General features: G+C 53.6%; 5 protein-coding genes across 5 annotated transcripts; 2 read left to right on the top strand and 3 right to left on the bottom strand.

Annotated features, from left to right (window-relative positions):
• Window positions 1–3,386: 3,386 nt before the first annotated feature.
• Window positions 3,387–4,018, top strand: VOLCADRAFT_87954 (uncharacterized protein; the record flags this gene model as incomplete). The annotated part of the gene is made up of 3 exons (XM_002947708.1): window positions 3,387–3,486; window positions 3,620–3,649; window positions 3,843–4,018. 3 exons carry the CDS (start codon window positions 3,387–3,389, stop codon window positions 4,016–4,018), a joined length of 306 nt encoding a protein of 101 aa, XP_002947754.1.
• Window positions 4,019–7,549: 3,531 nt separating this feature from the next.
• VOLCADRAFT_87953 (uncharacterized protein) lies at window positions 7,550–10,975 on the bottom strand (the record flags this gene model as incomplete). The annotated part of the gene is made up of 5 exons (XM_002947582.1): window positions 7,550–7,639; window positions 8,205–8,553; window positions 9,066–9,111; window positions 10,293–10,382; window positions 10,846–10,975. 5 exons carry the CDS (start codon window positions 10,973–10,975, stop codon window positions 7,550–7,552), a joined length of 705 nt encoding a protein of 234 aa, XP_002947628.1.
• A 657-nt stretch (window positions 10,976–11,632) lies between these two features.
• On the bottom strand, window positions 11,633–12,360 carry VOLCADRAFT_87952 (uncharacterized protein; the record flags this gene model as incomplete). Its single annotated transcript, XM_002947581.1, has 2 exons — window positions 11,633–11,887; window positions 12,280–12,360. The coding sequence occupies 2 exons, from the start codon at window positions 12,358–12,360 to the stop codon at window positions 11,633–11,635; spliced, it is 336 nt and encodes a 111-aa protein (XP_002947627.1).
• A 1,222-nt stretch (window positions 12,361–13,582) lies between these two features.
• VOLCADRAFT_87951 (uncharacterized protein) lies at window positions 13,583–16,903 on the bottom strand (the record flags this gene model as incomplete). The annotated part of the gene is made up of 4 exons (XM_002947580.1): window positions 13,583–13,741; window positions 14,664–14,818; window positions 16,040–16,068; window positions 16,611–16,903. The coding sequence occupies 4 exons, from the start codon at window positions 16,901–16,903 to the stop codon at window positions 13,583–13,585; spliced, it is 636 nt and encodes a 211-aa protein (XP_002947626.1).
• A 3,403-nt stretch (window positions 16,904–20,306) lies between these two features.
• On the top strand, window positions 20,307–21,418 carry VOLCADRAFT_87950 (uncharacterized protein; the record flags this gene model as incomplete). The annotated part of the gene is made up of 2 exons (XM_002947707.1): window positions 20,307–20,361; window positions 20,550–21,418. 2 exons carry the CDS (start codon window positions 20,307–20,309, stop codon window positions 21,416–21,418), a joined length of 924 nt encoding a protein of 307 aa, XP_002947753.1.
• Between the last annotated feature and the right edge of the window lie 3,145 nt (window positions 21,419–24,563).

Here is a 24,563-nt window from a genome sequence, read left to right as displayed (position 1 = left end):
TCTCACTGGGACCTAGCAGACACGACTAAGGAGACATTAGCCGTTACACGTATTCGGGAGATCCGCGACCTACCACCGATAGCCCCTTTACCTAGGCGTAAACGTGTGAATCTGAGGTACTATCACCAATAGACAGCAATGCCTTATAAAGGCTTGGAAAGCTTATCCTGATGGACGAGCTGGCAGTACTCTAGAACCTGCCAACCGTTGCTCACAGAAGTCTGATGGGCAGTCTTAAACAGGCCACAGCTGTTACTCACGATAACCTGACAAGTTACCTAAACAGGCCACGGGGCGACACGACATCCCTTAGCATCAACACGCCCCCTCGAGTCGCACTGGGGCCTGACTGCAAACTGCTAGTACCGACGAGCTAGCTCGGCCGCCAAGTCCACGGTCCAGGCCGACTGCTCAACACTCAGCAGACACAAACGCAGCTTGCCAGCCTTCAGCCTGATGGCTATGCGGTCTGGCGCTGCTGCACAAACACATACAGGAAAAACAGCGTCGTACAGCACCATACGCACTGCCTACGGCGCCCCTTCGGGCATTGACCTGCCCATTCGGGCGCCTGCTCACGCACCCTCAGCACCCCCTAAAGCCTAGCTCAAAACAATTCCTCAAAGCCCTCAGCACTCCTCCTCTGGCGATCTAAGTGACGCCCAGCGCTGTGCGGCAGCGCACGAACTTGACCTCGCCCAGTGCCTTGGTTAGGATGTCAGCCACCATGTCGTCGGTGGTGCAATAGCTGAGCTTCACCTCACCACGCGTGACCCTCTCGCGCACGATGTGATGGTGCACGTCGATGTGCTTGGAGCGCACCGACGTGATGGGGTTGTTGCCGAGGCTGAGCGTGTTTATCCAAAATCACACACTGCGAAGCAACCGGTGATGGCTGCTTTGGCGGCCGTGACCAATTGCAAGTTGTCCGCCGCCACCAGCATGTCGTCAACGTGCACAAGCACATAAATTGAGCCGTCGGACCTGCGCTTGACGAATAGCGCGGGGTCGGACATAGACGGCCCATAGCCTAGCTTGCCCAACACCGCCGCCAGTTTCTCGTACCAGCAGCGCGGGGCTTGCTTGAGGTCGTAGACGGACTTTGACATCCGCCACGTTTTGACGTCCATCTGATGGACCGTCATACCCCTGGCCGCCGCCACAGCCAGAAGTGCCCGCAGGGAGGTTGCACTGCCGTCCGCACTGCCGTCGGGCACGTTAAACTCAGCACAATCAGTGCTACCCGACGCTTTGTTAAGCAGCGGTGGACTACCCAAATCTCCGCCGCCGGCGCTGCTGTTGTTGGCCGCACTGACCGGGGCCAGCGGCGGGTGCAGCGGTTGCCGTTGACTGCAAGTGTTGGGGTGGAGGGCGGGCGCTGGGTTTATTGGGGGCGGGGCATCCACTGGAGGCGACGGTGTGGCGTTCTGTGTAGAGCCGCCGACGGGGTCGCTGCTGCCAGGACGGGCGGGGCTGGCGCCGAAGGGGGTGCCCGCCCGTTGAGACGCCAGGCCGCGGAGGTCGTCGTCGAAGGTGACGTTGCTGCTAACAGTCACCTTGCCGTCGACGAGGACGCGGTGGGCGGCCGTGCCGCGGTCCGGTCCAAGGTAGGTTCCCGCCTCCGTGCGGGGACCAAGCTTATCCTGCAGTTTACCGTTCGGTTGGCCTCCGCCGGTGTCACTGCTGGCGGTGCTGCCACCGCGAGTGCTGGCGCCGGTGTTCGTCTGGTCTCCGCCGGCGTCACTGCTGCTGGCGCCGGTGTTCGGCTGGTCTCCGCTGGCGTCACTGATGGCGCCGGCGGCACTTCCGCCAGCGCTGCTACCTCCGCCGGCTCTGTCTTCCGCAGCGCCGAGCGCACTGACGGCGCGTTTGGTCGGCGCCAGCAGGTCCACATCCATAACGTAATGCCCACGCTCGCTCCACGCGGTGATAGACGAACCGCCGTGCGGCAGGCCTACGCGCGAGAACCGGCGGCCCGCCTTGTCCGTGCCGAACGTGACTGAGCAGCCGCGCGTCACGAGAAGGTCGACAGACATGAGCGTTAGTCCCGAGCTGGGGACATGAAGCACGTTGCGTAGCCAGACGGATTCTCCATCGCGCGTCCGTAGGAGCAGCTGCCCTGTTCCCATGACGTCGGCTAGCTGGTTGTTCCCCCACTTGATTTGCTTGGGCGCGCCGGCAGGAATGTAATTATGCAACAGCGAGCGGTCACCTGTAAGGTGGTAAGGCGAACCAGAGTCTAGGACAACTGCTGAACTGTTGCCACTGCCACCGACGACCAGCACCGTGGCACGGTTCTGGCGTGAGCTTATTCCGCCACCACCGCTGCCACTGCTTCCGCCTGCAGTGTCGCTGCCGTTGCGGCGGCCGTTGCCGCGTCTAACACGGCTGCGTTCACGCGTCCTGTCGCCCCCGCTGTTATTGCCGCTGCTGGTGTCTCCGCCACCGCCATCATGATGGCGGTTGCCGCTGCCACTGCTGCCGACGCCGGTACTACGTGGCTGCTCAAACGCATTGCTGCGGTAGAGACCTACAGACTCGTCCGCCAGCTTAACGGGGCACTCGCGGACCTAGTGCCCAGGCTGTCCACAGTAGCGGCAGATGTCGTTGGCCCCCGCGGCGCCCGACGCGCCAGCAGCACCGCGGACTCCACGGGCGGTGCGACCAGGGCCAACAGCTCCAACCAGGCCGGACTTGACTGCTTGGGCCTTTAGGTTGTTCTCCTTCTCCCGCAGCATGAACACGAGCTGCGGGGTCGTCAAGTTGGGCAAATACATCGCGAACTCGACAGTGATGGCGTACTGAGGAGGCAGGCCGTGGAGAATGGCGTGACGCATAGCACCCTCGTCCCACTGGCCGCCTGCCGAGATAATGTCGCTGCAGAGCTGCTCCGCCCGCTGAATGAAGTCAGCGGTCGTCTCTTCGTCGCCCATGCACAGCTGCTTCTGCGGCTCTACAGGCTCAAAGTGGCCTGAGAGGCAGGAGGGAACATGTTCAGGAGACGTGGCGCAATGGATAGCGCATCAGAATTCGGATCTGAGGGTTGTGGGTTCGAGTCCCATCGTCTTCGCTAAAGGTCTCTAGGGATGCTTTTACCCGACCATGGGCCGGCGGCTCTTCGACGTCCTTCCGCAGCAGCAACGCTGTCAGCAGCGATGCGGACGGCAACATCAGTACGAACTCATCCGTACGCAACTCCTCTTCAAGCGTCATCGTGGGCTTCGGCTTGCCTGTGGATCCGTCTGGTATGTACGGATGCTTCTTTGGTTGACTTCATACGTCACACGTCAGCACTCATGCTTACACGTATATGTAAATATACGCGTATGTTCTGTGACCCATGACTCCCTTCCCGTTGGCTCCCTCCCTTCCTGCTCTTTGTCTTCATGGCAATACTTGCGGATGGCTTTACAGCTGGCGCCAACGTGCCCCCCGTCGTCTCCGCCACCGGACCGGACTACACAACCTTCCAGCAACAGCTGTACGGTGAGTGAGTGAGTGAGTGCTAACACAGCCCTGTCGCTTCGGCCTGCCGTACGTACGTACACCCCTTCTCTCACGCATCCGAACCCGGACCGCTTGCCTACCTTCCACATTACCCCGTCGGTTGTCGTCGCAGCGGATATCGTGAGGCAAAATGAAGCGGTGGGTGAGTGAGTTCCAAAAGCAAGCGAGTTATATACATACGTATAAGCTTATCCAGGAGACGTGGCGCAACGCATAGCGCATCAGACTTCGGATCTGAGGGTTGTGGGTTCGAGTCCCATCGTCTTCATAAAAGGCCTGGGGATGCTCTCGCTATCTCTGGCGCATCCAGGGTCCCGATGCCATCTGTGCTGTAGGCAGGCGGCATGCAGAGGTTAAACTCAAAATAGTACTTCTGGAGTGTCCGAGTTCAAACTTGCCTGTCGACTTCTCGGGTATTTTAGAAATGTTGAAATGGGAGGTGGCCCCTCATCTTATGGACGGTGTAGGACGTGATAATATCAACTTGCGAACTGACCAGGAACTAAGTTGAGGCGCCGTTAATCCGCTAGATTTGGTTGAATGCTAGTGGTGAGTTGCTGAACCCAACGAATACATTCTGAAGTCGGATGAGGTGAACAGAGTAGGGTGCCCCTCTAGCAGCAGGGGAGGGTAGGGAACTGCCTCGGGAAAGGGGGCCGCTGGTGAAGCTTTTAACCACCCTGTAACGACATACATACATACGTATCCTCCCTTCTCCTGCTGAGGGTAATAAGGGAGGATAGCTCGACCCATGGGGAGGGGGTGCGGGCGAAGTTGTGCAACTGACAGCAGGTTGGATTGAGGGGTCGGAGGTTGAGATCCCATGGCATGTGTGTGTGTGTTACATGGTTGGGGGTGCGTGACCCCATACCTGTAAGACTACCCATACAAGCCGAAGGCCCAAGGGCAATACTACAACGCCTAAAAGCCACGGAGAAAAGGAAAAACACCGCACATCAGCCCAGACTAGCGTCCAAAGGGGGTAATTGAGATCCCATGGTATGTATACTTACCCGCCCTCCCAACTCTGGGACTCACATGCCCTGGTGCATATTACAAGCAGGCATTGCTATGCCAGGAGCGGTTGGCAGCGGTTGGATTTTGGGTTTCACAGCGGGTGCACATCGTGTTGATGTTGTATTACAGAGTGGTCCCGGTGCTCTGCTCTGTAGGAATGACGTTGACAGTCAGAACATCCTGCTTTATTGTCTAGTGGCACAGAGGACCTGCGTGCGCGCGTGGGCTGCCAGGGTGGCGGCCCGGACAGCACCGATCGGATTTAATAAGCTGGTTCAATGTAGCATATAATGGAGTGCTTTTTGTAAACTAATGTCTCACTGGAATCTGAGCTGGGAGGGATAAGGGTGCGGGTTGGGTTGCATACCGGTGGGGGCCCTGGATAAGTTGCGGGGTCTGGCCGGGCTGGGCTGTCCAGGGGTTAGTGATGAGGGGTAGACAGTGTGGGTAAGGTAAGGGCACCCTGCCCCTACCACTACCCCTACCACGGGGTAGGGTTATGGGGGGGATATGGTCCTATTGGGTAGGGTAGCGCGTGGGTGTAGTAACTGGTACACAGTACGGCACACATATCGTCAACAAAAACGCATTAAGGCGCTCTATCAGCGTTTCGAGAGGCCTTTTCAGCGGCCAGCTACGACTTGTTGACTTGGATGCGACGGAACGAAGTGATCGGAGAGTCTAAGTATGGTTCTGTGCAACTGTCGTACAACCGTATTTGAGTGGCGAGTATGACGTGCTTCAGCTCCTTCGTTACAGGCATTCTGCCTTTCACTCAGTAGAGCTTCAGCTCGTAGCTTACAGTTTCCCGCCCACCTCCCCCTATGGACTTGCGGTCGTTACTCCCCCCTCCATCCTCCCTTTCTTTTCCTTTCTCCGCTGATCAGTCGCAGACACCTCCGCGCCAGGCTCGGCCAGCGGCGGGCCGGTGGCAAGCGCCCGCTGAGGGATGGCTAGACAGCAGGCGGGTTGGGAGGTTGAAGGTTGGGGAGGGATTTGGCTGCGGTTGGTTCCTTTAGCCGCTAGTAGTGCGGCCTTGAGAGCTCTGGTAGGGTGGTGCTTGTCGCTGTAGGACTCAGTCGGTGTCCTTGCTCGGGTTTCAGGAAGTTAGGGTCGCCGTCGAGTGAGTTTGTTCTGGTGGTCGTTGGATGTTCTCTGGTTTCGCGTGATTTGTCGTCCGTCGCGCGCGTGTTGCCCCGTGGGGGGTTGTTGGTGGGCCGCACGGTGGTTGTGTGGCGGCCGGTGGGCCGTAGTCGTACGGCCGTGGTTGGCAGGGGTTGTGTTCTACTGCAGTGTAAGGGCGCTTGGCAGCTGGTCTCCCCGCTGCCTGTCTCTACCATTCCCAGCACGGTCAGCAAGCACGTCAGAGTCGGCATAGCCATGAAGATACGGTTAAAGGAGACAGGAGCACAGAAAGCAGCAAGTGGGTAATGCTTACCTAGGGTTACCGACCTTTTTATGCCATAGGCCTGCCTGCTGGCTAGTCTGGTGGTAGTGAACCGGCATCAAGTTCAGTGCAACGCCAGTAAAACGTTTATCGTCGATAAATCGTGTCCTCGTAGTGTAAGGGGTAGGGACGCTGTCTAACTAGTATTCGAGGGCACAATCCATGACGATGAAAAAGCATAGAAGAAGGGGTATTTTACCAGCTTAGATATTGGCCCGCGTGCTGCAAGACACGCAGGTGCACCTATCTAACGGAGCGGTTCATGGTTCAAGGTATTGGACGCAGGAGGCGCGTGCGTGGCTGCATGTGTGGGAAGGGTGCGTAATCCCAGCCGCCTGTCCTTTGGTTACCAACAACGGCAGGTATATGTTAACGTACGTAGCTAGACGTAGGATAGGAGCAACCCTGCAGTGCACGTGTGATTGTGTGGGAAAATAAAGTTGCTGCGAAGTCGAGTAGGTATAACAGCAAGATTGCTGTGTGAGAGGATGACACGTCATTCAATCCTTTCTGTCTGACGTCTTCGGTTAGCGAGCCGACAAAAGTGCGTAGTCAGCCGTCCACTGCCGCGGTGGTCATCATCATCGTGATTATAACCTTTAGAAGCAGTGCCCAGCCAGGGTGTGTAGGCATCATGCCCAGCCAGTGGGGAATGGCACCATGAGACAAGTTCGAGTTCGTCCACGACAAATATGGCATACGTAAGACTGCGTGATTTTACAGATGTACATCACCATAGCCTGCCGTCCGGACATACACACCGGACGGAGTATTTATTTGTAGGTTAATGAGCAGTGTAAGGAAATGGAAGAACTTAAGATACTCGGCAGGGCTGCTCATGCCTCCATTTTCGTGCAACAGTTGAACCAGCCAGCTACTATTTTAGCCAAGTTCCGACGGCTAAAAGTACTAGTGGGTTCAATTATTTCCTGCATAGTTGGGAAATAATAATTTCCTCGTCACGATATCACGGAGGATTTTTTTCCACGGAAAATAGCCACGTGCACATTGCTGTTCGCTCCCCGGGTTTATCTGCTGAAGGGTCGAATCCTCGCTCATGCAAGTAACATCGCGCGCTCAACAAGACCGAGTCCGCGTTCCATTATAAATATCGTGCCAACTAGAATCTGTCGACCGTTCACTGTCAATCAAGCACCCACATCGCTTTACAAGCTACGGCTTATTATTGCCAAAAATGGATCAGAAGAGCCAAAGTTGTATAATGCGTGTGGTACTGTTTGGAGTACTTGGCGTACCAAATCTCATTGTACAGCCACTTCAGCCATCAGCCAAATCTCTTCAACCAATCAGTGCGTGCGGAGGAAAAAGAAGGGAAACACATGCATCGTACACACGGCGTGGTGAAGTACAGCCGCAACAAAAAAAGGACAAAACGGGTTACTGGCCAATTAAGCGAGACCCCGTACAGGGCTCCCACATCATCACAGAACAAATTTTACAGCTCTCTTTACAGGAATAGCCCTGCTGCCTAGGGCGCGCTAAGCTTCCAGCAGGCATCCTACGTGCACTAGGTAGAAGAATGGCCGACCATTTGACTTCTTTTGTTCCGGATTGTTATTAGCCCAGGGTGCTGAGGATGCCGGCCGCATTGTTGGCGGCCTGGTTGGCTCCGGCCAATGCTTGCGTGAAGAGCCCCGCGTTCAAGCCCTGCAGACATGTCATTATATGATTACCAGGCGGGGCGGTGAGCAGAGGCGAGCACGGTGGCAGGGGTCGGGTGCGCGTGCCCGGAATAATGGGCCAACCAAACGAACATGCACGTGCACACATTTCCATATTTCCCCATCCTGACGGACGGAAGGCGCACACCCAGGGAAGCGACGATATACCCTAGGCCTGACATATGTGTGCGCAAATGTGTGCAGCTAAATATATGTATGTATCTGGTGTATCCTGTATGTATATTTTATGTACCGTGAATCTGCACGGTACGTACAGGATTCACCTTACATCCTGAATGTACCTGTAGTAGCTGGTACACAGTACGGCACATGTATCAGACTACAAATACGCGCAAAGCGCTTCACCAGCATCTCGAGAGGCCTTTTCAGCGGCCAGCTACTACAGTACCGTGTATCATACCGAAGAATTCACGGTACGCAGTTTACAATAAATATATTACAATAAATAAAATGTACCACTGTACGTACACTTATACATCACATAGCTATCTATATCTATCTGCCGCTGCTGCCGCCATGCATGTACGTACCAGCGAGGCTCTGATCAATTGACTGAACTGCTGCGCCAGCTGCGGGTCGCCCTGAAGCGCAAACGCCAGCCAGTCAAGCAAGCTGCACCTCGGCAGGCCCGTGATGGATTCCCCAAGCGCGCTTAGGGCCTGGCCTGCGGCGTTGACGGCAGTCTTGGCGGCGGTGGCGGCGGAGGAGCCCGCGGGGAAGGCGGCTGGAATGGCAGCCAGAAGGCTAGCCATGTCGATACTGACCCCCCCAACCTTAATGGTGCTGTCGTCCGCTGGACTTAGGCTTAGGTCGATACCCGCCTTCCGGACCGTGTTGCAGCAGAAGCTGTTGAGGTAGGCATTCCCGTTCGCAGTCAACCTGCTTGTCACGTGCGGAGCATGGCATGGCCAATAGGCCGGTCAATAACACGGTACGGCAGCTGTCCAAGAGGCCGTAGTAACGGCTACATGTCAGGCAAGTACATGTCTCAAGCAAAATAAAAGTCCCATGCAATGGAGCAAATCATGGGGCGTCCAGTCGTAGGATCGATCTGCAGGGTGGGGGGACATGCTCGTGACAGGGGGTTGTTATTGAGCAGTAGATAGTAGCAGCAATCGATGATTGAGAAGTTATCCGTGTGGAGCCACCGTACATGCAGCGGGTGGTTGCCCACTGTGGGTTATTAAATAACCGCGTATCCTACATTTTGGTAATGACTTTGTTAAAACACGCAGTGTGGACCTGGTGTCGTGGCAAGCCGAAAGAATACACTCAGCATTTTCATTTACGGCAGGTGTATTATCTTCATGTGGTTTTGATGATTGAATAAACATGGCATGCCGTACAGGAACGCATGGGTGTTGCGTCTGCCCATGAGCATAATACCTCACCCCGTGTAACCCGAGCCCGTGATCTGGCCTAGGGTTGCCAAAGCGCCTGCAGCCCCGATGTTGAGGCCCAGTAGCAGGCTGGAAAAGGCGTTGAGAAACCTGCCAAGTAAATGCAAGGTAGAGTGGTTTCTCAGTAAATAGTTTATGGATGTTTTTAGCGTGGCGCACCAGGCGGGAGCCGCCGGGGCGGATGGGTGTATGGGATACGTAAGAAGGCATGAACCATGAACAGGAAGGGAAGGGAAAGGTAGGATGCTCCTAGTAACTAACAACCCCCGCGCTAATAACCGACGTAAGCATCATTCCTGAGGTAATTTATGCATGCGTGTTCGTGCATAGGCCTGTTGAAAGCGGATCTTGCACTTAGGGGTGTGTGTGTGTGTATGTGTGTGTGTGTGTATGTGCGCGCGCGTGTGCTACATGGTCATGGGGATGTGTACCCCGTACCTGCAAACCGCTCAATACAAGCCGAGGGCTCAAGGTCCACTTGTAACGCGTACAGGAACAATAAACGACTTAATGGCTGTCAAACAATGCGAATGCACAATGTAGACGTATGAGTGTAAGTGCTACACATGCGCGATCCAAACAAGGCAACCCCCTTACTGGCTGAGGGCGTACTGAATGCACACTTGGTTAAGGGCTCGATCCACGGGGGCTCTGTTTCTGGCCTGCTGCTGGAAAGTCTCAACCTGTTTGCGAAAATTAGCGCCTTGAGTATTCAAGTCCCCTGCCAGTATCCATCACAAGTGCAGCGGCAAGTGCGCGACACGGCAGGAGGGAGGCGAATAGTCAACACCATTGTTTCAGGTGTGCACGTGCATGCAACGAGGGCCGCCGTGCAGGAGGTCTATCATAAAGATTAAAGGCGGCGTCGGCCACCCCTGCACCAATACCAACCCTGCACTTATAATCTGATAACTTTTATCTGCCTTGTTCACATGCTAGCCGCAGCTGCCCTTGGGCCTTCGGCTCGTATGGGCAGTCTTACAGGTATGGGGTCACGCACCCCCAACCATGTAACACACAGACACACATGCTAGTCGCAGCTTCCAAGCCGTCTTTTTTGCAGCCCTGCAGGAATGAAACAGGGCAGAACCCCCTAAGCACTTGAGTTCCGCAGATATAGCATGCATGCGGCTAATGTTGCTGTTATGTGGATACACCGAACACACTCTCAACCATGTGCTAGATGGGGGATAGCACGCCGCCTAATGGAGTGCTCACCCATCAGCTGCCGGGAGAAGGTGTCAAAGTCCGTCTGCGTTGCCTCCGCCACCGGAGGGAGACCTGTGCCTGCCCGAGGGCTGCGGAGGACTGTGTGCGCACATGCAAGCGACGGCGGGACACAGGAAAAGGGATGCAGGAAGCCAAGAAAGCTTTGGGGCATATGCAACGAGGTGTGTGAGGTGTATGCGCGGAGAGAGCGGGCTCACAACTCGGGAAATAATGTAAATGCGGCAAATTGCCAGGATGTAATCAGTTGGTTTGGGGTCAGTTGTGTAGTAGTGTAGTCCGCAATGTCGAACGTGTTCGAAGGCGGTTAGGTAGGTGGGTAAGGATGTGGGTACGGTCAATTCTGCCAATCAAGCCATTACGCCGTAAGCAGCAAAAGGGGCATTTGCGGGCACTGTGTTGGTTGCCACCTGCATTATTTGAACGTGGCCTCGCTTCTGCACAGCAACAGAGGTTTCAAGTGACTTATCCGCAGCAGCTGGACGATTTCGTGTACCATGTCTATCCATTGTATGTACATAAAGCGTCCGTACGTCCGCCGTACCTTCTGCATCCAGCGGCAGCCCGAGGCCCGCCACAACACCAGGAAAGGCCGGGGAAGTAGTACGGAAGATCCTGCTGGATAAGTTCTCAGAGGCGTTCCGGAAAGCGTCGTTCACCTTCGTGCATGGCATGGATCGATTGTGCAAAATATAAATTGACAGCAGTATTGGCCGGTGCGCCGCGGCATTAACGGCCTAGCTAGCTAGCTAACTTTCTAACCTAAAGCACATTATTACTGGGCACCAGCCATGGTTAATGAACCCGCTTGCGTCCGTCGTCATTTATACCTCCTCCTAGCAATTGTTTCCCACGCTGCCGCTGGACGGACCAACCCACCACATGTGTGAAAGCGACGGCAGCTTGTGTCGGCGAGCGAAGGTCCTTGACACCTACGGACGTCTTAGGCGCCAGCAGTAGCTCCCGCAGCGCACCATCTGCACCCATGGCATGCGTACGCGTTACATGCGCTCGCAGGACATGTGTACATGAGAATACGATGTATACCTGTCGTACCTAAAACCTAAAACCCTATAACACTCTTCGTTTTATATATAAATACGCCCGAAAGTAGTGCTCTGCCTTTATTTTCAGCGGCCACTGATCACTACTGTATCAACGCCCGTATGGGTAAACAACTTACTTACCTTATATAATACTCATTAAGCATTTCTATTACAAAACCTGGTCCATTTGCGTCTTTCTGAACAAGGGGTTATGTACTGATACCATGCATCGATATTGCTGGTCGTGCTTCTGACATGCACAGCAGGTAAGCTAGGCAAAGGAAGCTATAGCCTTGCTAGACGTATTATTTGTGATACGTAATGCTCACTGTCGTTGGGAAGCGCTGCGGCGATGCTGTCGATGGTTTTCTGGCTGGCGCCGATAGTTCGCAGCGCGGACGCAACGGCTTCGACGCCGCTTGCCACCGGTGTGCTTGGGATCAGATCACTTGGCGTGTTGCCGCCGCCAGTCCTTCTGCTGCCCGCGGCCGGCTTGTTGCCATCTCCGGACCTAATAATAGGCTCCAGGTTGATAATGGCCTGTATGCATGCCGCTCCCGGCGACAGCGGGACATCATCTCAGTGCGGGTTTCTGCTTGCACCTTGGGTAGATTCGGACGGAATCGTGGAAACACTGGATTGACACTGACTGCACTGCACAATAATACACCGATGCGTGACTCAAGCATACAACTGCAAGTGTATATATATGCGTGAATGAGTTGTATGCTCGAGTCATGCATCTTCTGCGTACACGCGTGGCGACACCGTTGCGCATGCAACCCATTATCATGCACGTGCAAGTTACTATTGTGCTGCTGAAAAGCAGCCGAAAAGCAACTAATTATGTACATACATACGAAGCCGCCGCAGAGCATCTAAGATTTGCTGCCGCATAAACAATGCCGTTAGACGTACTTTTGCAGACTCACCGGTTTCTGGGCTTGCACTGGCCGGCACATAATCACATAAAGCATAAAGATCGCGCATGTCAGGGTAATCGAGGTCGCCATCGTTCCCTTGGTCCGATATCGCGTGGGGCGCACGGCGGCTTAGCTTATATTTGGATAACTAAAATAAGTTATCCAACAGGTTAAGTATGAGAGATCAAAAAGCTTCTTTATGGTACAATAAAAATGGCCTGCTGTCTGCTCGCTCTGGGAAATTGCAAGTGCGAGCGTGGTGCACACACCGCAGCAGTCTCTCGGACGTGGTATAATTTAATCTGGTGTAAAAGGGGATTTTGCGATTAATCTGGTGTATTGGAAGCAAGGTTTGCAGTGGGCGGGGATGCTTTGCGGTCGCCCCAATAAAGATCACCAGGGTCGCAAAAGGATCACAAGAAGCGACTGAGAGCAGATTACAGGCGGATGGATGCTGTTAGACTTATATCACATGTCGCTGCATGGCAGCCTTGCAGGTTATTATGGGGCCAGAGTTGCATGTGCAAGTCAGAGGCGAACAATTCGTGCGATATTTTGCGAGACAGGCGGAAAGACCTAGGAGGTCGCCTTTCATCATCACTGTAGATAAACAGCAAATTATCGCTCGTCCGTCAGTAGCGTCTGTCATACGTGCGTCTGTCATACGTGCGCATGAAGACGGTTCTGCGTGGCAGCAGATATTTGCACCTATTAACTCCAATACTCCCGTCACTTTACAAATTACCCCTGCAGTTGCCATTTTACAAAGTAGTCCATTACGCATACTGATGCCTTCCTGCCCCACTATGTGGGATTTTAGGTATTAGACGTATTGTCCAACTTTGCCCACACACCTATCACCCAGCCGACACATTCACGCCCAACACCTAGCAAACAACGTTGCCCATACACCCATCCTGCATCCATCCAACAACACGACCTGTCCAAAACCTCGGCCAGATGTATGTAGGTATACGGACAGAACATATCCAGTCAGCTGACGAAACATGACGTACGGTGACGTGCACACAGTTGCGCACAGGTGCAGCACACATTGACAGCCTTGCTTTCTAGAAACGACTTCCCCAAAGTACCATCAACGTTTTTTTTATCTGTTAGCAACTCTTTATTATCATACTTTGTGCAGGGCAGCGGGGCAGCATTAATCCACTAATGTAATTTACACAAGAATGGCTTCGACCCATGCATCATGTATGTACGTAGGGCTGATGATAGAGAAGAGAAGAGCCGGTGCTGGGCAAGCTGCTGCCCATTACAGCAGATTTGTAGCCTGGTCGATTCCCGGTCGAGTTCACGGCACTTCATTTCCAGCGGAGGGTATGTCCACCGTAGCTCCGCTGGCTATGCTGTCGCAGAGCTCGCCGAGGAACTTCTCCATGAGGGCCTTGAAATCATCGACGCTGCAAGGCCCAGCCCCCGTAAGCATGTACTTGCAGTAGCCACGAGCACTCTGCGCGCGCGCGCCAGCAGCAGCAGGAATACATTATCATTATCGAGTGCATGATACCCTTGCCCGCCCGCACAGCAGCAGCAGCTCGCTCGACACCAAGCAAGCCAGGTCTATCTTCTGCCTTCGTAAGGCTCGTACACGCAAGGATTTTCCTGGCGACGTCTATACCTGCTAAATGAACTGATGACCGTCTCTCTCTCTCTCTCTCTCTCTCTCTCTCTCTGAGCGCCTTATTGCTGCTAATGAAACATGCAGATATCAACAAATATGAATGAAAGGACCATCTATCCCTGCCGGCTACTTATTTTATCCCTGCCTGCTACCCGCCGCATGCACAAACGTGCCAGCACTGGACTTGCCTCCGCATAGGCCCGCCCGCCGGTGACGCACTGCTGTTTGGTGGCCGTAAAGCAGTTAACGAACCGCGTCGGGGGTGTCATGTTCGCACCCGACTGCCCGCCAAGGGTCGGTCTGGGGCAGTTGCCATTGGCCCGGGCACATGCGCTCTCCCCCACTCCGCCAGCCACGTCGTCCGACCAGGCCAGGCACTTAGCGCAATTCGACTGGTCCTGCAGGAGGCGCCTGCTGCTGTGCTCACCGCCATCATCACCGATAACACAGCAACGCCGCCGGGGTCGATCACATCCCATCCATCCATAGCAAAGGCAGGGGTGCACATAGGCACGCCGACGAATATTAGTCCAGGGAACAATGACCACTATTTCAAATCCTTGATGTGGGATTCCCTCCTGTCGAAGGGCGCATAGCAAATGGACTAACAGAGTTGCAGACGCAGCATGTGTTCCCACGGACTGACTACAGTAATGATAATCAAGCATACCACCGATAACTATACATCAATTTGTTCCATCCATTCATTTTCACCATGCGGTTCTGTATTCTTGGAAATTTTCTTTCCCACCCGTGCATCCCGGTAAACCCACCTGACGGTGGGATCGGCGCTAATAGCGCTGCTGCTTCCCAGAACCGATCCGACAGCCGAAGTGGCCAATAGCAGCAGCAGCGGGAGGCAGAACATGAGAAGTGCCGCGGAAGGAAGAAAAGCGGGCAGTACCACTGCACGGCGGCCAGCAGCAGCAACAGTGCGGCGGCGGCAGGGAGTTGATGAGGCCCGAAGAGTATTTCTTGAGGGGTGCAACATGGCTCGCAGTATGTAGTGATCAAGCATGCGAACAGCACGCAGATGTGACGGTTTTACTTAATACTTGTAATCTATGGCACCTGTGTCTCTGCAAGAACTCTTGCGTGGCATGTGTCCAGAATAAACATCTCGTTATATTATGGCGGGAGCGGCGGGCTGTTTTTGTTGTTTCGCGGCAAACAGCGATCGTTCGAACGTTGGATTGTCGCTGTCGTTGGATTGGAGGTCGACGGCTTATCAGCAGCAGCTGCTGCCGACGGATGCGCATGCGTCACATCTTCAGCAACGACCAGCCAAGGTTCACAATTTGGATGAACGATGGAACGTTTCCATGGGGATCCGAGGCAGGTACCTAGAGCTCTAATACATTCCTATTCCAAGCGAGCGAGCGGTTCACTCGATTCGGGATAATACGACGGCTTGTTATCCATCCAGGCTCTCAATTGGTAGTCGGCTGGCCGTGGGCCGTCCGTTGTTATCATGAGTTGCTAATACCGCAACCATGAGCGATGGCCGTCCAGACTGCTTGCTATTTGTACGCGATGATTGAGGTCGTGAGGCCCAACGCCCGGATTTCGTCTAGACGATACAAACCTGCGACCAACGTGCAAGACTGGTGCAAAAGCGTAATGTAAGATTACCTGATGCAGTGTAAGGGCTGCTTATCCGAGATTATACCTCGAAGTAACGCGGAGAAGCAGAGGGTTGCAAAGGAGGTCTAATCCCCCAATATCCTGGGGGTGGGTATTGGTCAGCCATCCTCCCATATGGCAGGGGGGCAACCGACTCCCATCCCCCATCTTAAAGGCCGTTGCTAATCCCATCACTCAGACAGGGTTCACCATCCTGCCAGCCAGGGTCCCGTGGGAGAAGCGTTCCCGCTTTTGGCTTAAAGGCGGTTTATTTAGCTACATGCGGAGCTGTAAGCTTGGCTTTGTAAGATAGACATAGACTATACGTGCTCCCATGCGTATGCAGGGCAGAGCGGATTAATGTATTGTATGAATGAATTGTATATGGCGGGCGGAGGCTGCAGCTGACGGAGCTGAGCTGCTGAAGTTAAGGACGTGGCTGCTCCTGCCGGTCGGGCTCCACTGTAACAACTAACTGCTACTGTGCTCTTGTTAGTTCCGGACCTTGGCAATTAGTGCCGGGAAGAGGGATCCTGGATGTGTGCATGGGAGGAGCGAGCGAGGAAGGAAGGAATCGGAAGGTTTCCTGACCCATTGCCAAATAATTTTTATTTGTGCAAAAGATGTGTTGGAGCTAACCCGATAGGAATGCAACAGATTTGCGTCATCAGGGGCCAGGTCACAGGCAGGGAAAGAAGGATGCGTTGAGTCGTCGTTATCGATCAGAGGCGGCAGGGTCTTGCCTTTAATTGTCCACTTGATTAGTCCAACTTGGCTCGCTCAGTATCGATTTGAGTCAGTTCAGCTAGTTGGGACTTTTTAAATTAAAAGTATCTCTGCAACATCGCCCACTTCACTACTAAAACCCGACGACGTATACACCCTCCCGGATGGGGCCCATCTGCTGTGTCCTGCTCCCGCAATCGTTTACTCAATCGTTTCAACACTCCAATCCAAAGGATAAGTTTCAACTAAGCACAGACAATACGGCTTCTTCGAAGTTGCCATGCATATTACACGTATGCAAATCCATTGATGCGCATGCGGACATACACACTCCGATCTACAGACGCACGTATGTACGTACATACGTATTATGCTGTTACAGGGTGGTATAGCTTTACCAGCGGCCCCCTTTCCCGAGGCAGTTCCCTGCTCTCCCCTGCGAGAGGGGCGCCCTAATCCATTCACCCCATTAAAGTTGGCAGGTTTGATGTGGAAGTGGTAGGGCCCTGCTGTAGGGGTGAAAACGTAATACGTAGGGTTGTCCATAATTGGCGTCCCGTATGGAAGGGCCTTCCGCTCCACAGCGTCCTTCATCCTGTTCCTCTGCCGGTGATTGATTTTAGGTTCTCCCCTCGCTCCCATCATTCATCATGATCACCCTCTGCTGCTGAAAGCCCTGCAGTGGTAAGACCTAATATATTATCGGGATCTAGCACACTATTTGTGTTCTGACGAATGGACTATAATAAGTACAGCACCAGACCCCAACAATCCAATATCCAAAACTCCGGTACTCCGGTAACCCTAAGGTCCCATGCTGAAATATGGAAATATGGAAGTCTACCGTTCTAGAGTAATATTATAAGTAGACTACTACAGCCCTATATTGCTTTCACTTCCGACTTGCTCGTCCCTAGCGTGTTGTGATGAGTGCGTCACGTTGTGACTGCTTTTGCGGCACGGGATTACTTGCCAAAACATTGGGATCATGTACCTCACAATCACCCTTTCTTATATGTCAATGACGCAGACATGGTTGCTTGCCGTTTACCGATATACAATGACGAAGTTTGAGGGCGCACGTCGGAGCCTCAATTTTTTGTTTAAGCGTACTAACTGAGGCCGTATGTCCAGTGAAGTTAGTACGGCCTGGCCGAGTTCTTTTTGAATAAGGCCCACAGTGTTGTGCGGGAGGCGTTCCTATGGGCGCTGCACTCGACCCGTTCGGGGTCCACTGTAACAATCGCATCCACGTTGTGGCCGTGAAGGCCCCATATCGGCTCCGGGTGGGGACACTCGGGTATGTAGGGCATGGACACTTGTTAATTTAATCAATGTTGACATGCATGTGTGCTAATGCACTTCAGCCAACGCTCGATTTAAATTGGTTTGTGTAGTGTCTTTCGCCTGCTGTGGCAACGGTTTTTTTTTGCGGAATATATTCCGAATTCGGAATAAAAAATTGTTCGCGGTCCTGAAAATTAAGAATAAATAATGTTCCGACCGTACGAGTTCATTCCTCCAGCCAAATAGGGGGGTCCTTGTGAAGCAGCTGCCCGCGTTTCCAAAGCACGTATGGTGTTGGATTGTAAGGTGCCCAAGTACGTTTGCACGGAAGAGAATGTGGCCAGGCTGGAGAGGAAAGTGCAGTGGCATATTGGAATGTGAGATTAGCGTAAGCGAGTTACAGGGCGTTTGGCGCACGGGCGAATTTACGTGCATACCTTTCACCGTAGCATCAGTCCTCAGTTCACTTTTTGGAACGAACATCAGCATAGGTCCAAGCCCTCTCGCTTGGAGGGATATATGCAAACAAACATCCTGATAGGGGTAAACTTACACGCTACCGAGAATTAACCGAGCACATGCATGCTTAGCTGAATGGTGAGATGCGACCCCCTCTTCATTTCGTGCTCGGCAAGCCTGCCACCGCGTACCGGATATGTTGGCGATGTTACAGAGACGCTGCACCTCGGTTTCTGTGCGCAATGCGTACGATGCTGGACCCCGCCGACCTACACGTGCCCAACTGAAGACATTCCCGGTGGTTGTGCAGCAGCTCTTGCGCCTGTTGCTGGCTGGAATCCATCCTGAGCTGTTGCAACACGGCTAACGCGGGCACGTCCCTATGCACAGCAAATAGCTGTTCCAAGCCAACAGCGGCATCCATGTCACCGACAAGGCTCTAAACGTCTTATCTGTTCTTATGTTTAATTAAGTTGATGTATGTTATACTTTGCGCAACTTTGTAATTTGACTTTACTCTGAACAAGGTGCTGTATACGTTGCACTACCAAAGGCGCGACCGTTTGCTTGCACACAACTGCCTCTTCGCCAGACGCTTCCTCTTCCCGCGGCAGTTTCACGAGCCCAGTGTTGCAAGCTACGACGTAGGCTCTCGGTGCTTTCAGTTACTGCAAAGCAGCCACGCAATAGTCCAGCCTGCATGCCGCGTGCGGCTGTGGCCAACATGCCCACCTGCGCAACGCGCTGGCGCACCTGGTCCTCATCCGCCAAGAAAATTTATATACACTTGTACACGCGCATTTTGCGAATCGCACGCGCGCATCCGCGCGGCAAAATTCGCTCCTGGCTTTTTTGGACGATGTACGAACCGTTTATTCGGCAGAGTACGACCGCTCACATTTGTGCGAGGGGCTGCTTAAAAATGGACTGTTTATGCCAAAGCCGCTAGAATCTTACAGGAGACCTACATGTTAACCATATCATAGTACTTTAATGTCATGGATACTGCTAGGAAGCTCACGCCCGAAAGTCAACGAGGAATCGGACTGTTTCTGACCGGATCAAACGCTGCAAAATATTCGGACCCGAAGCTCCCAAAACGTGGAAGGCCATGAAAGAAGATATTGAACTTCACTGAAGCGATTAGCGACGTTAATGAAGACGGCCTAGAGGTCGTAGGCAATGTTGACCGTTCGTTTCAGGTGAGGGTCGGCGCTTGAAGTGGACCCTTGAACAGGCCCTTAGCTCCCAGGCACGGGGATGTGCACCCAAAAGCATGCGGCAGACCTGCAGGCTGGTTATGTTCATAGCTAGACATTTAAGGGTACAGTCATGAGTGATTTGCCTTAGAGCTGGGTTGAGACTTGGCACGGCTTCATAAAAAGCAGCACTGGGGTTTCATTCGGGTGAAGTTTCACGTGTACGTCCAGATATGGACCGAGCACCCTATCTTTGCACCGAGCGAGTCTTTGCCAAAGTGGTCTTCGGCCTCTGTGCTAGGAGGCTGGCAAAGACTTGTGGCCTCCTCTCTGAAAGTGTCTATTTAGCTTATCAAATTGCACACAGACAGCCGCATTGCGCTGATATCACGATACGCAGTGCCTTGCCGCCCTTCGTTCCAGCAAGCGCTCGCTGTTTGCGCAAGTAAGAGCTAGCAACCAATCCTCCATATCGGCCAAACAAGCAAATGGCGCAAACACTGAACTGTTAAGCGCGATCTTTCGTGCAAGCACGGCGTGTAACGTGCCCATATATAATCTCACCAAAACCTCACCTGCCATGGGACTGCGGCTCTGATAAAGCCCTAAACCCTTTAAACTTCTGCCGGACTGGCACGCATGACTCCAAAGCCGAGGCTCACCCTCGCCCTCATGACTTGTTCATTATTTACACTCGGAACTAAAACATAAGACCTACATGCAATATTGCAACATCTCCCTTACTTTGAACGCATAGACGAAGGTTTTCCAGCGGCGAAACTGAAACCGTGGCGACCTGACAAAGGCCAGTTTAGTAAGCTGCTGCTGTTCCTTTAAAAACACCGCCGCTGGCCGATTCGTAGACGCCACTTCTAAACCAAGTCGGCACCCCCATATGCACAGCATTAAACCAGCCATCCTGTTTCGCAATTTGTGTACGATGCCTGTAGTGGGCAGTTCCGTACACAAGTTTTCACTCACTAGTATAACTTTTGGCTCCCGAAGTGTTGTGGAAGCATCTCCTCCGTCTGGAACGTTGGGTTTGAAGCCAAGTGGTTTGTTTCGTTACAACCATTTCCTTGTTACATATCACGGATAAAATGGCCACCGTACGCCTCCTCTCATTGCTGGTCCTCGCGTTTCTGTGCCAAGAAGGTGAGGCAATCTCAGGTGCATAATCATGTGCGTGCACCTCCGGGGAACAATGTTTTGTGGAGCAGCATATTTGTGTGGCGACGTAGATATGCTGACGGCCTTAGGAAATCGACTTGGAGCTTCGTCAGGTCATCTAGTAGCGGTGCTGGCATTGAACGTGTCTTTGGGGATCGCATTCCTCTGCACAGGTGCCCTGGCTGCAAACGTAACAAGCAGCAAGCCGCCGCTGCCGTCAAACAAGCAGCCGCTTTCGCCGCCGCCGTCAAACCTGCCGTCAAGCAAGCAGCCGGTTTCGCCGCCGCCGTCGACCCAGCCGTCAAGCAAGCAGCCGGTTTCGCCCCCGCCGTCGACCCAGCCGGCAAACAAGCAGCCGGTTTCGCCCCCGCCGTCGACGCTGCCGTCAAACAAGCAGCCGCTTTCGCCCCCGCCGTCGACCCAGCCGTCAAACAAGCAGCCGCTTTCGCCCCCCCCGTCGACGCTGCCGTCAAACAAGCAGCCGCTTTCGCCCCCGCCGTCGACCCAGCCGTCAAACAAGCAGCCGGTTTCACCGCGGCCGTCGACCCAGCCGTCAAGCAAGCAGCCGGTTTCGCCCCCGCCGTCGACGCTGCCGTCAAACAAGCAGCCGCTTTCGCCCCCCCCGTCGACCCAGCCGTCAAGCAAGCAGCCGGGTTCGCCCCCGCCGTCGACCCAGCCGTCAAACAAGCAGCCGATTTCGCCGCCGCCGTCGACCCAACCGTCAAACAAGCAGCCGATTTCGCCGCCGCCCTCGACCCAGCCGTCAAACAAGCAGCCGGTTTCGCCCCCCCCGCCGACGCTGCCGTCAAACAAGCAGCCGCTTTCGCCCCCGCCGTCGACCCAGCCATCAAGCAAGCAGCCGGTTTCGCCCCCGCCGTCGACGCTGCCGTCAAACAAGCAGCCACTTCCGCCGCCGCCGGCGTCCAACAACCAGCCGCCAGTGCGTCCTCCGCCACCGGCACCGGCGGGCAAGCAGCCGCTTCCATCTCCCCCATCACCTCCATTAACGAATAAGGCGCCGCCGCCGGCCCCCAAGAAGTGAGCAGAACGGTAATAACGGTTGTACCGTTGGTTGTAAGGGTTTTACCGTTTGTACGGCACTCCGGCAGCTGATTATGCTGTTGCCTGCACCGATCCTGGTGGCCTGCTGGTAGCTGCTGGACCGCGACGCTAGCGGGGCGGCATGGGCGGTAGTAGTACTGGGGGCCATGGCGATGCAGGGAGAGCTATGTGTGTATGTACGTATGTATGTATGTGCGCGTGTGTGATATGGCTAGTAAGGGTATTGCGGGGTTGTACGAAACCCCAGACATGTGTATCAATATCCCAGTGACACCAGATGCCTCTAATCGAGTACGTGCATGTGCATCTTGACTTGGTCGTGTTATTATTTGTGGTTTTCGTGCGTGGGTGTAGATATCGACTGCTGATTGTTGAGTTTTTGGATTGTGGTTCATTTTTAGGGCTTGGACTTTGTTTCTAATCGTAAAGATGAATTAGGTAAAAGACGCACCGTGATGTGTGAGGCAGGTTTTATGTGGAGCTGTTGTTGCTCGCTTTACACGTGCATGGATTGTTTTTATGGTTTTAGCGTAGCCTACGGGCGATGATGGCATCCATATGCCCCGAACGACGGCGAAGGGTCGTTGTTGACAACAACCCACCTTGGAAGTTTGTACTCGGACCTCATTTGTATTAACACTGCGACCTTTTCCAGTATCAATGGATCAAGTCCTTGTAAGCTCCATCGCAGCTGGCACCAGCGCATGATTTGGTTGGATGCTGGTGGTGAGTTGCTGAACCCAACGAATTCATTCTGAAGTCGGATGGGGTGAATGGATTAGGGTGCCCCTTTCGCAGGTGAGAGCAGGGAACTGCCACGGGAAAGGGGGCCGCTGGTGAAGCTATACCACCCTGTAACAACATACATACATACCTGGAGTTCCAGTCCTGCGGGCATCAGCCCTAGGCAATAGCTAAGCATCACGTCGCCGAAACACCTACCCCTGTCGTCGACATCTAGGAGTAAACCTCTCTTCACTTCGCAAACCAACGTCAACCTGAACAGCGCCCCGGAACCCCTCGGGTCCCATTACTTCTGTCACCGTTCTGCTGCTGGTACGGCAGAAAGGTGTCGGTCATTTTCCCACATCTGGGAGCCACGGGGGTCAGAAATCGGTGGGGGTTAGAGCTCAGGTATGGCTCGTTCGTGTGCCGCCTCAGCTCGCCCATGAACAAGGGAGCTCAAGGTACTATCACCTTACTGGATGTGGATTAGACTCCTTCCCTCGGGATGTGGATATGGATATGACCCCCACTCTGGATAGGGACTTAGAAGTGGTCCACCCTGCTGAGATTAGAGGATGGTTGACCGGTACCCAACCCCAGGATGAGAGGATTAGGACCCCTGGCCTCGGTTACGAGGTACGGAGAAGCTGCGATACCCCAACGTTAAGTAGAGGAGAGACAACGCTCGGGCAATTAGTTGTTGGGATTCAGCGTTATTTTTTTGCGGAACATATTCCGAATTCGGAATAAAACAAGATTGGGTGTCGGCTTCCTTGAAGCCGGAAAAAGGGCGGGGCCCCTCTGCATCCGTACAGGCCGGTAGCAAGGGTGGCAAGTGTGACAATTGATGGGTAATGTCAACATGGTGGGAGGTAGTGTTTGTGTAACGAATGTATTTTCGAGCGATTTCGGGACTATTCCGTGGCACACCCATCGGTTGCTGACCTGTATGTGGTCTACATGCGGCTACAGGAAGCACTCTACTGCCACAAGCTTCATCACGGCACGCTGCAACTCTTCGGAGGCCCCGTGCATTGGCCAAAGTAAATGTACAGACAAGCAGCTTGTGTATTTCATAGAGAAATGAAAGCAAATTATGTTGGCCTGCTGGTGGCCAGTCGGATTGCCCATGCCGGCAAATGGTAACACAAGCTGGGTGTTCAAGTTATCATACGCCGTCATCTCAGAATTCCATTGTGAGATACGCGGCAGCTTTTGGGATGAAATTTAGCGCGAGAGGCGTTGATGTGGCTTTTGAGGTCGGTGAATGGAGGCAGCTAAACTTGTTTGTGCTCATACGGTCTTTGTTAGCTACATGCGAGATACCTTGCAATAGAGAATGCTGTATAGTACCGATAACGCGTTTCAGCCGGGTGAAATATTCTGTTTGGTCCGTTACACACTCAAGGCCTGGGAGTTCGAGTTATCATACGCCGTCATCTAAGAATTCAAATATGAGATACGCGGTACCTTTTGAGATGAAATTTAGCGCGAGAGGCGTTGATGTGACTTTGGCCTCGGTCAATTGAGGCAGCCAAACTTGTTTGTGCTCATACGATTTTTGTTGGCTACATGCGAGATACCTTGCAATAGAGAATGCTGTATAGTACCTATAACGCGTTTCAGCCGGGCGAGATATTATGTTTGGTCCGTTACACACACACACACGGACATGGGCAATCCTACAGGTCGGGGCCCCCCTGGGCGCTTCGCGCTGGGGCCCCGCCCAAAAATGTTCGTGGTCCTGAAAGTTAAGGATAAATAATGTTCCAACCGTACAAGTTCATTCCTCCAGCCAAAAATGGACTGTCCATGCCAAAGCCGCTAGAATCTTACAGGAGACCTACATGTTAACCATATCATAGTACTTTAATGCCATGGATACTGCTAGGAAGCTCACGCCCGAAAGTCAACGAGGAATCGGACTGTTTCTGATCGGACCAAACGCTGCAAAACATTCGGACCCGAAGCTCCCAAAGCATTGAAGGCCATTAAAGCAGATACTAAATTTCACTGAAGCCATTAGCGACGTTAATGAAGACGGTGTAGGGGTCGTAGGCAATGTGGACGCAATGCTGCAGCCAGCCGACGACAATGACGCCACTCCGGTTGTCAACAGCGAGCGGGCCAAACATCAATGTTCCTCATAGGGATACAATCGCGATGGGCCAGGAAACAGGTTGCGCTTGGTGGTTCCGGTTCATTGCTGCTATGCATCATTACTTCTGCAACCTGGAAAGTCGTGTAGTGTTATCTTTCAACGTGATGCAAGACGAACGATGGTGAACGAACTCTATTCGATCAGTGCTTGAGAGATTGGTGTGCGCGTGTTGCGACATTCCCCAAACCCGGCGATTGCACGAACTAAACTGTAACTCACCGGGGGGGGGGGTCGGGGG

This window comes from Volvox carteri (genome assembly GCF_000143455.1).
Source record: "Volvox carteri f. nagariensis unplaced genomic scaffold VOLCAscaffold_7, whole genome shotgun sequence".
NCBI lineage: Eukaryota > Viridiplantae > Chlorophyta > Chlorophyceae > Chlamydomonadales > Volvocaceae > Volvox > Volvox carteri.
This window is presented reverse-complemented; position numbering and strand designations above follow the sequence as displayed.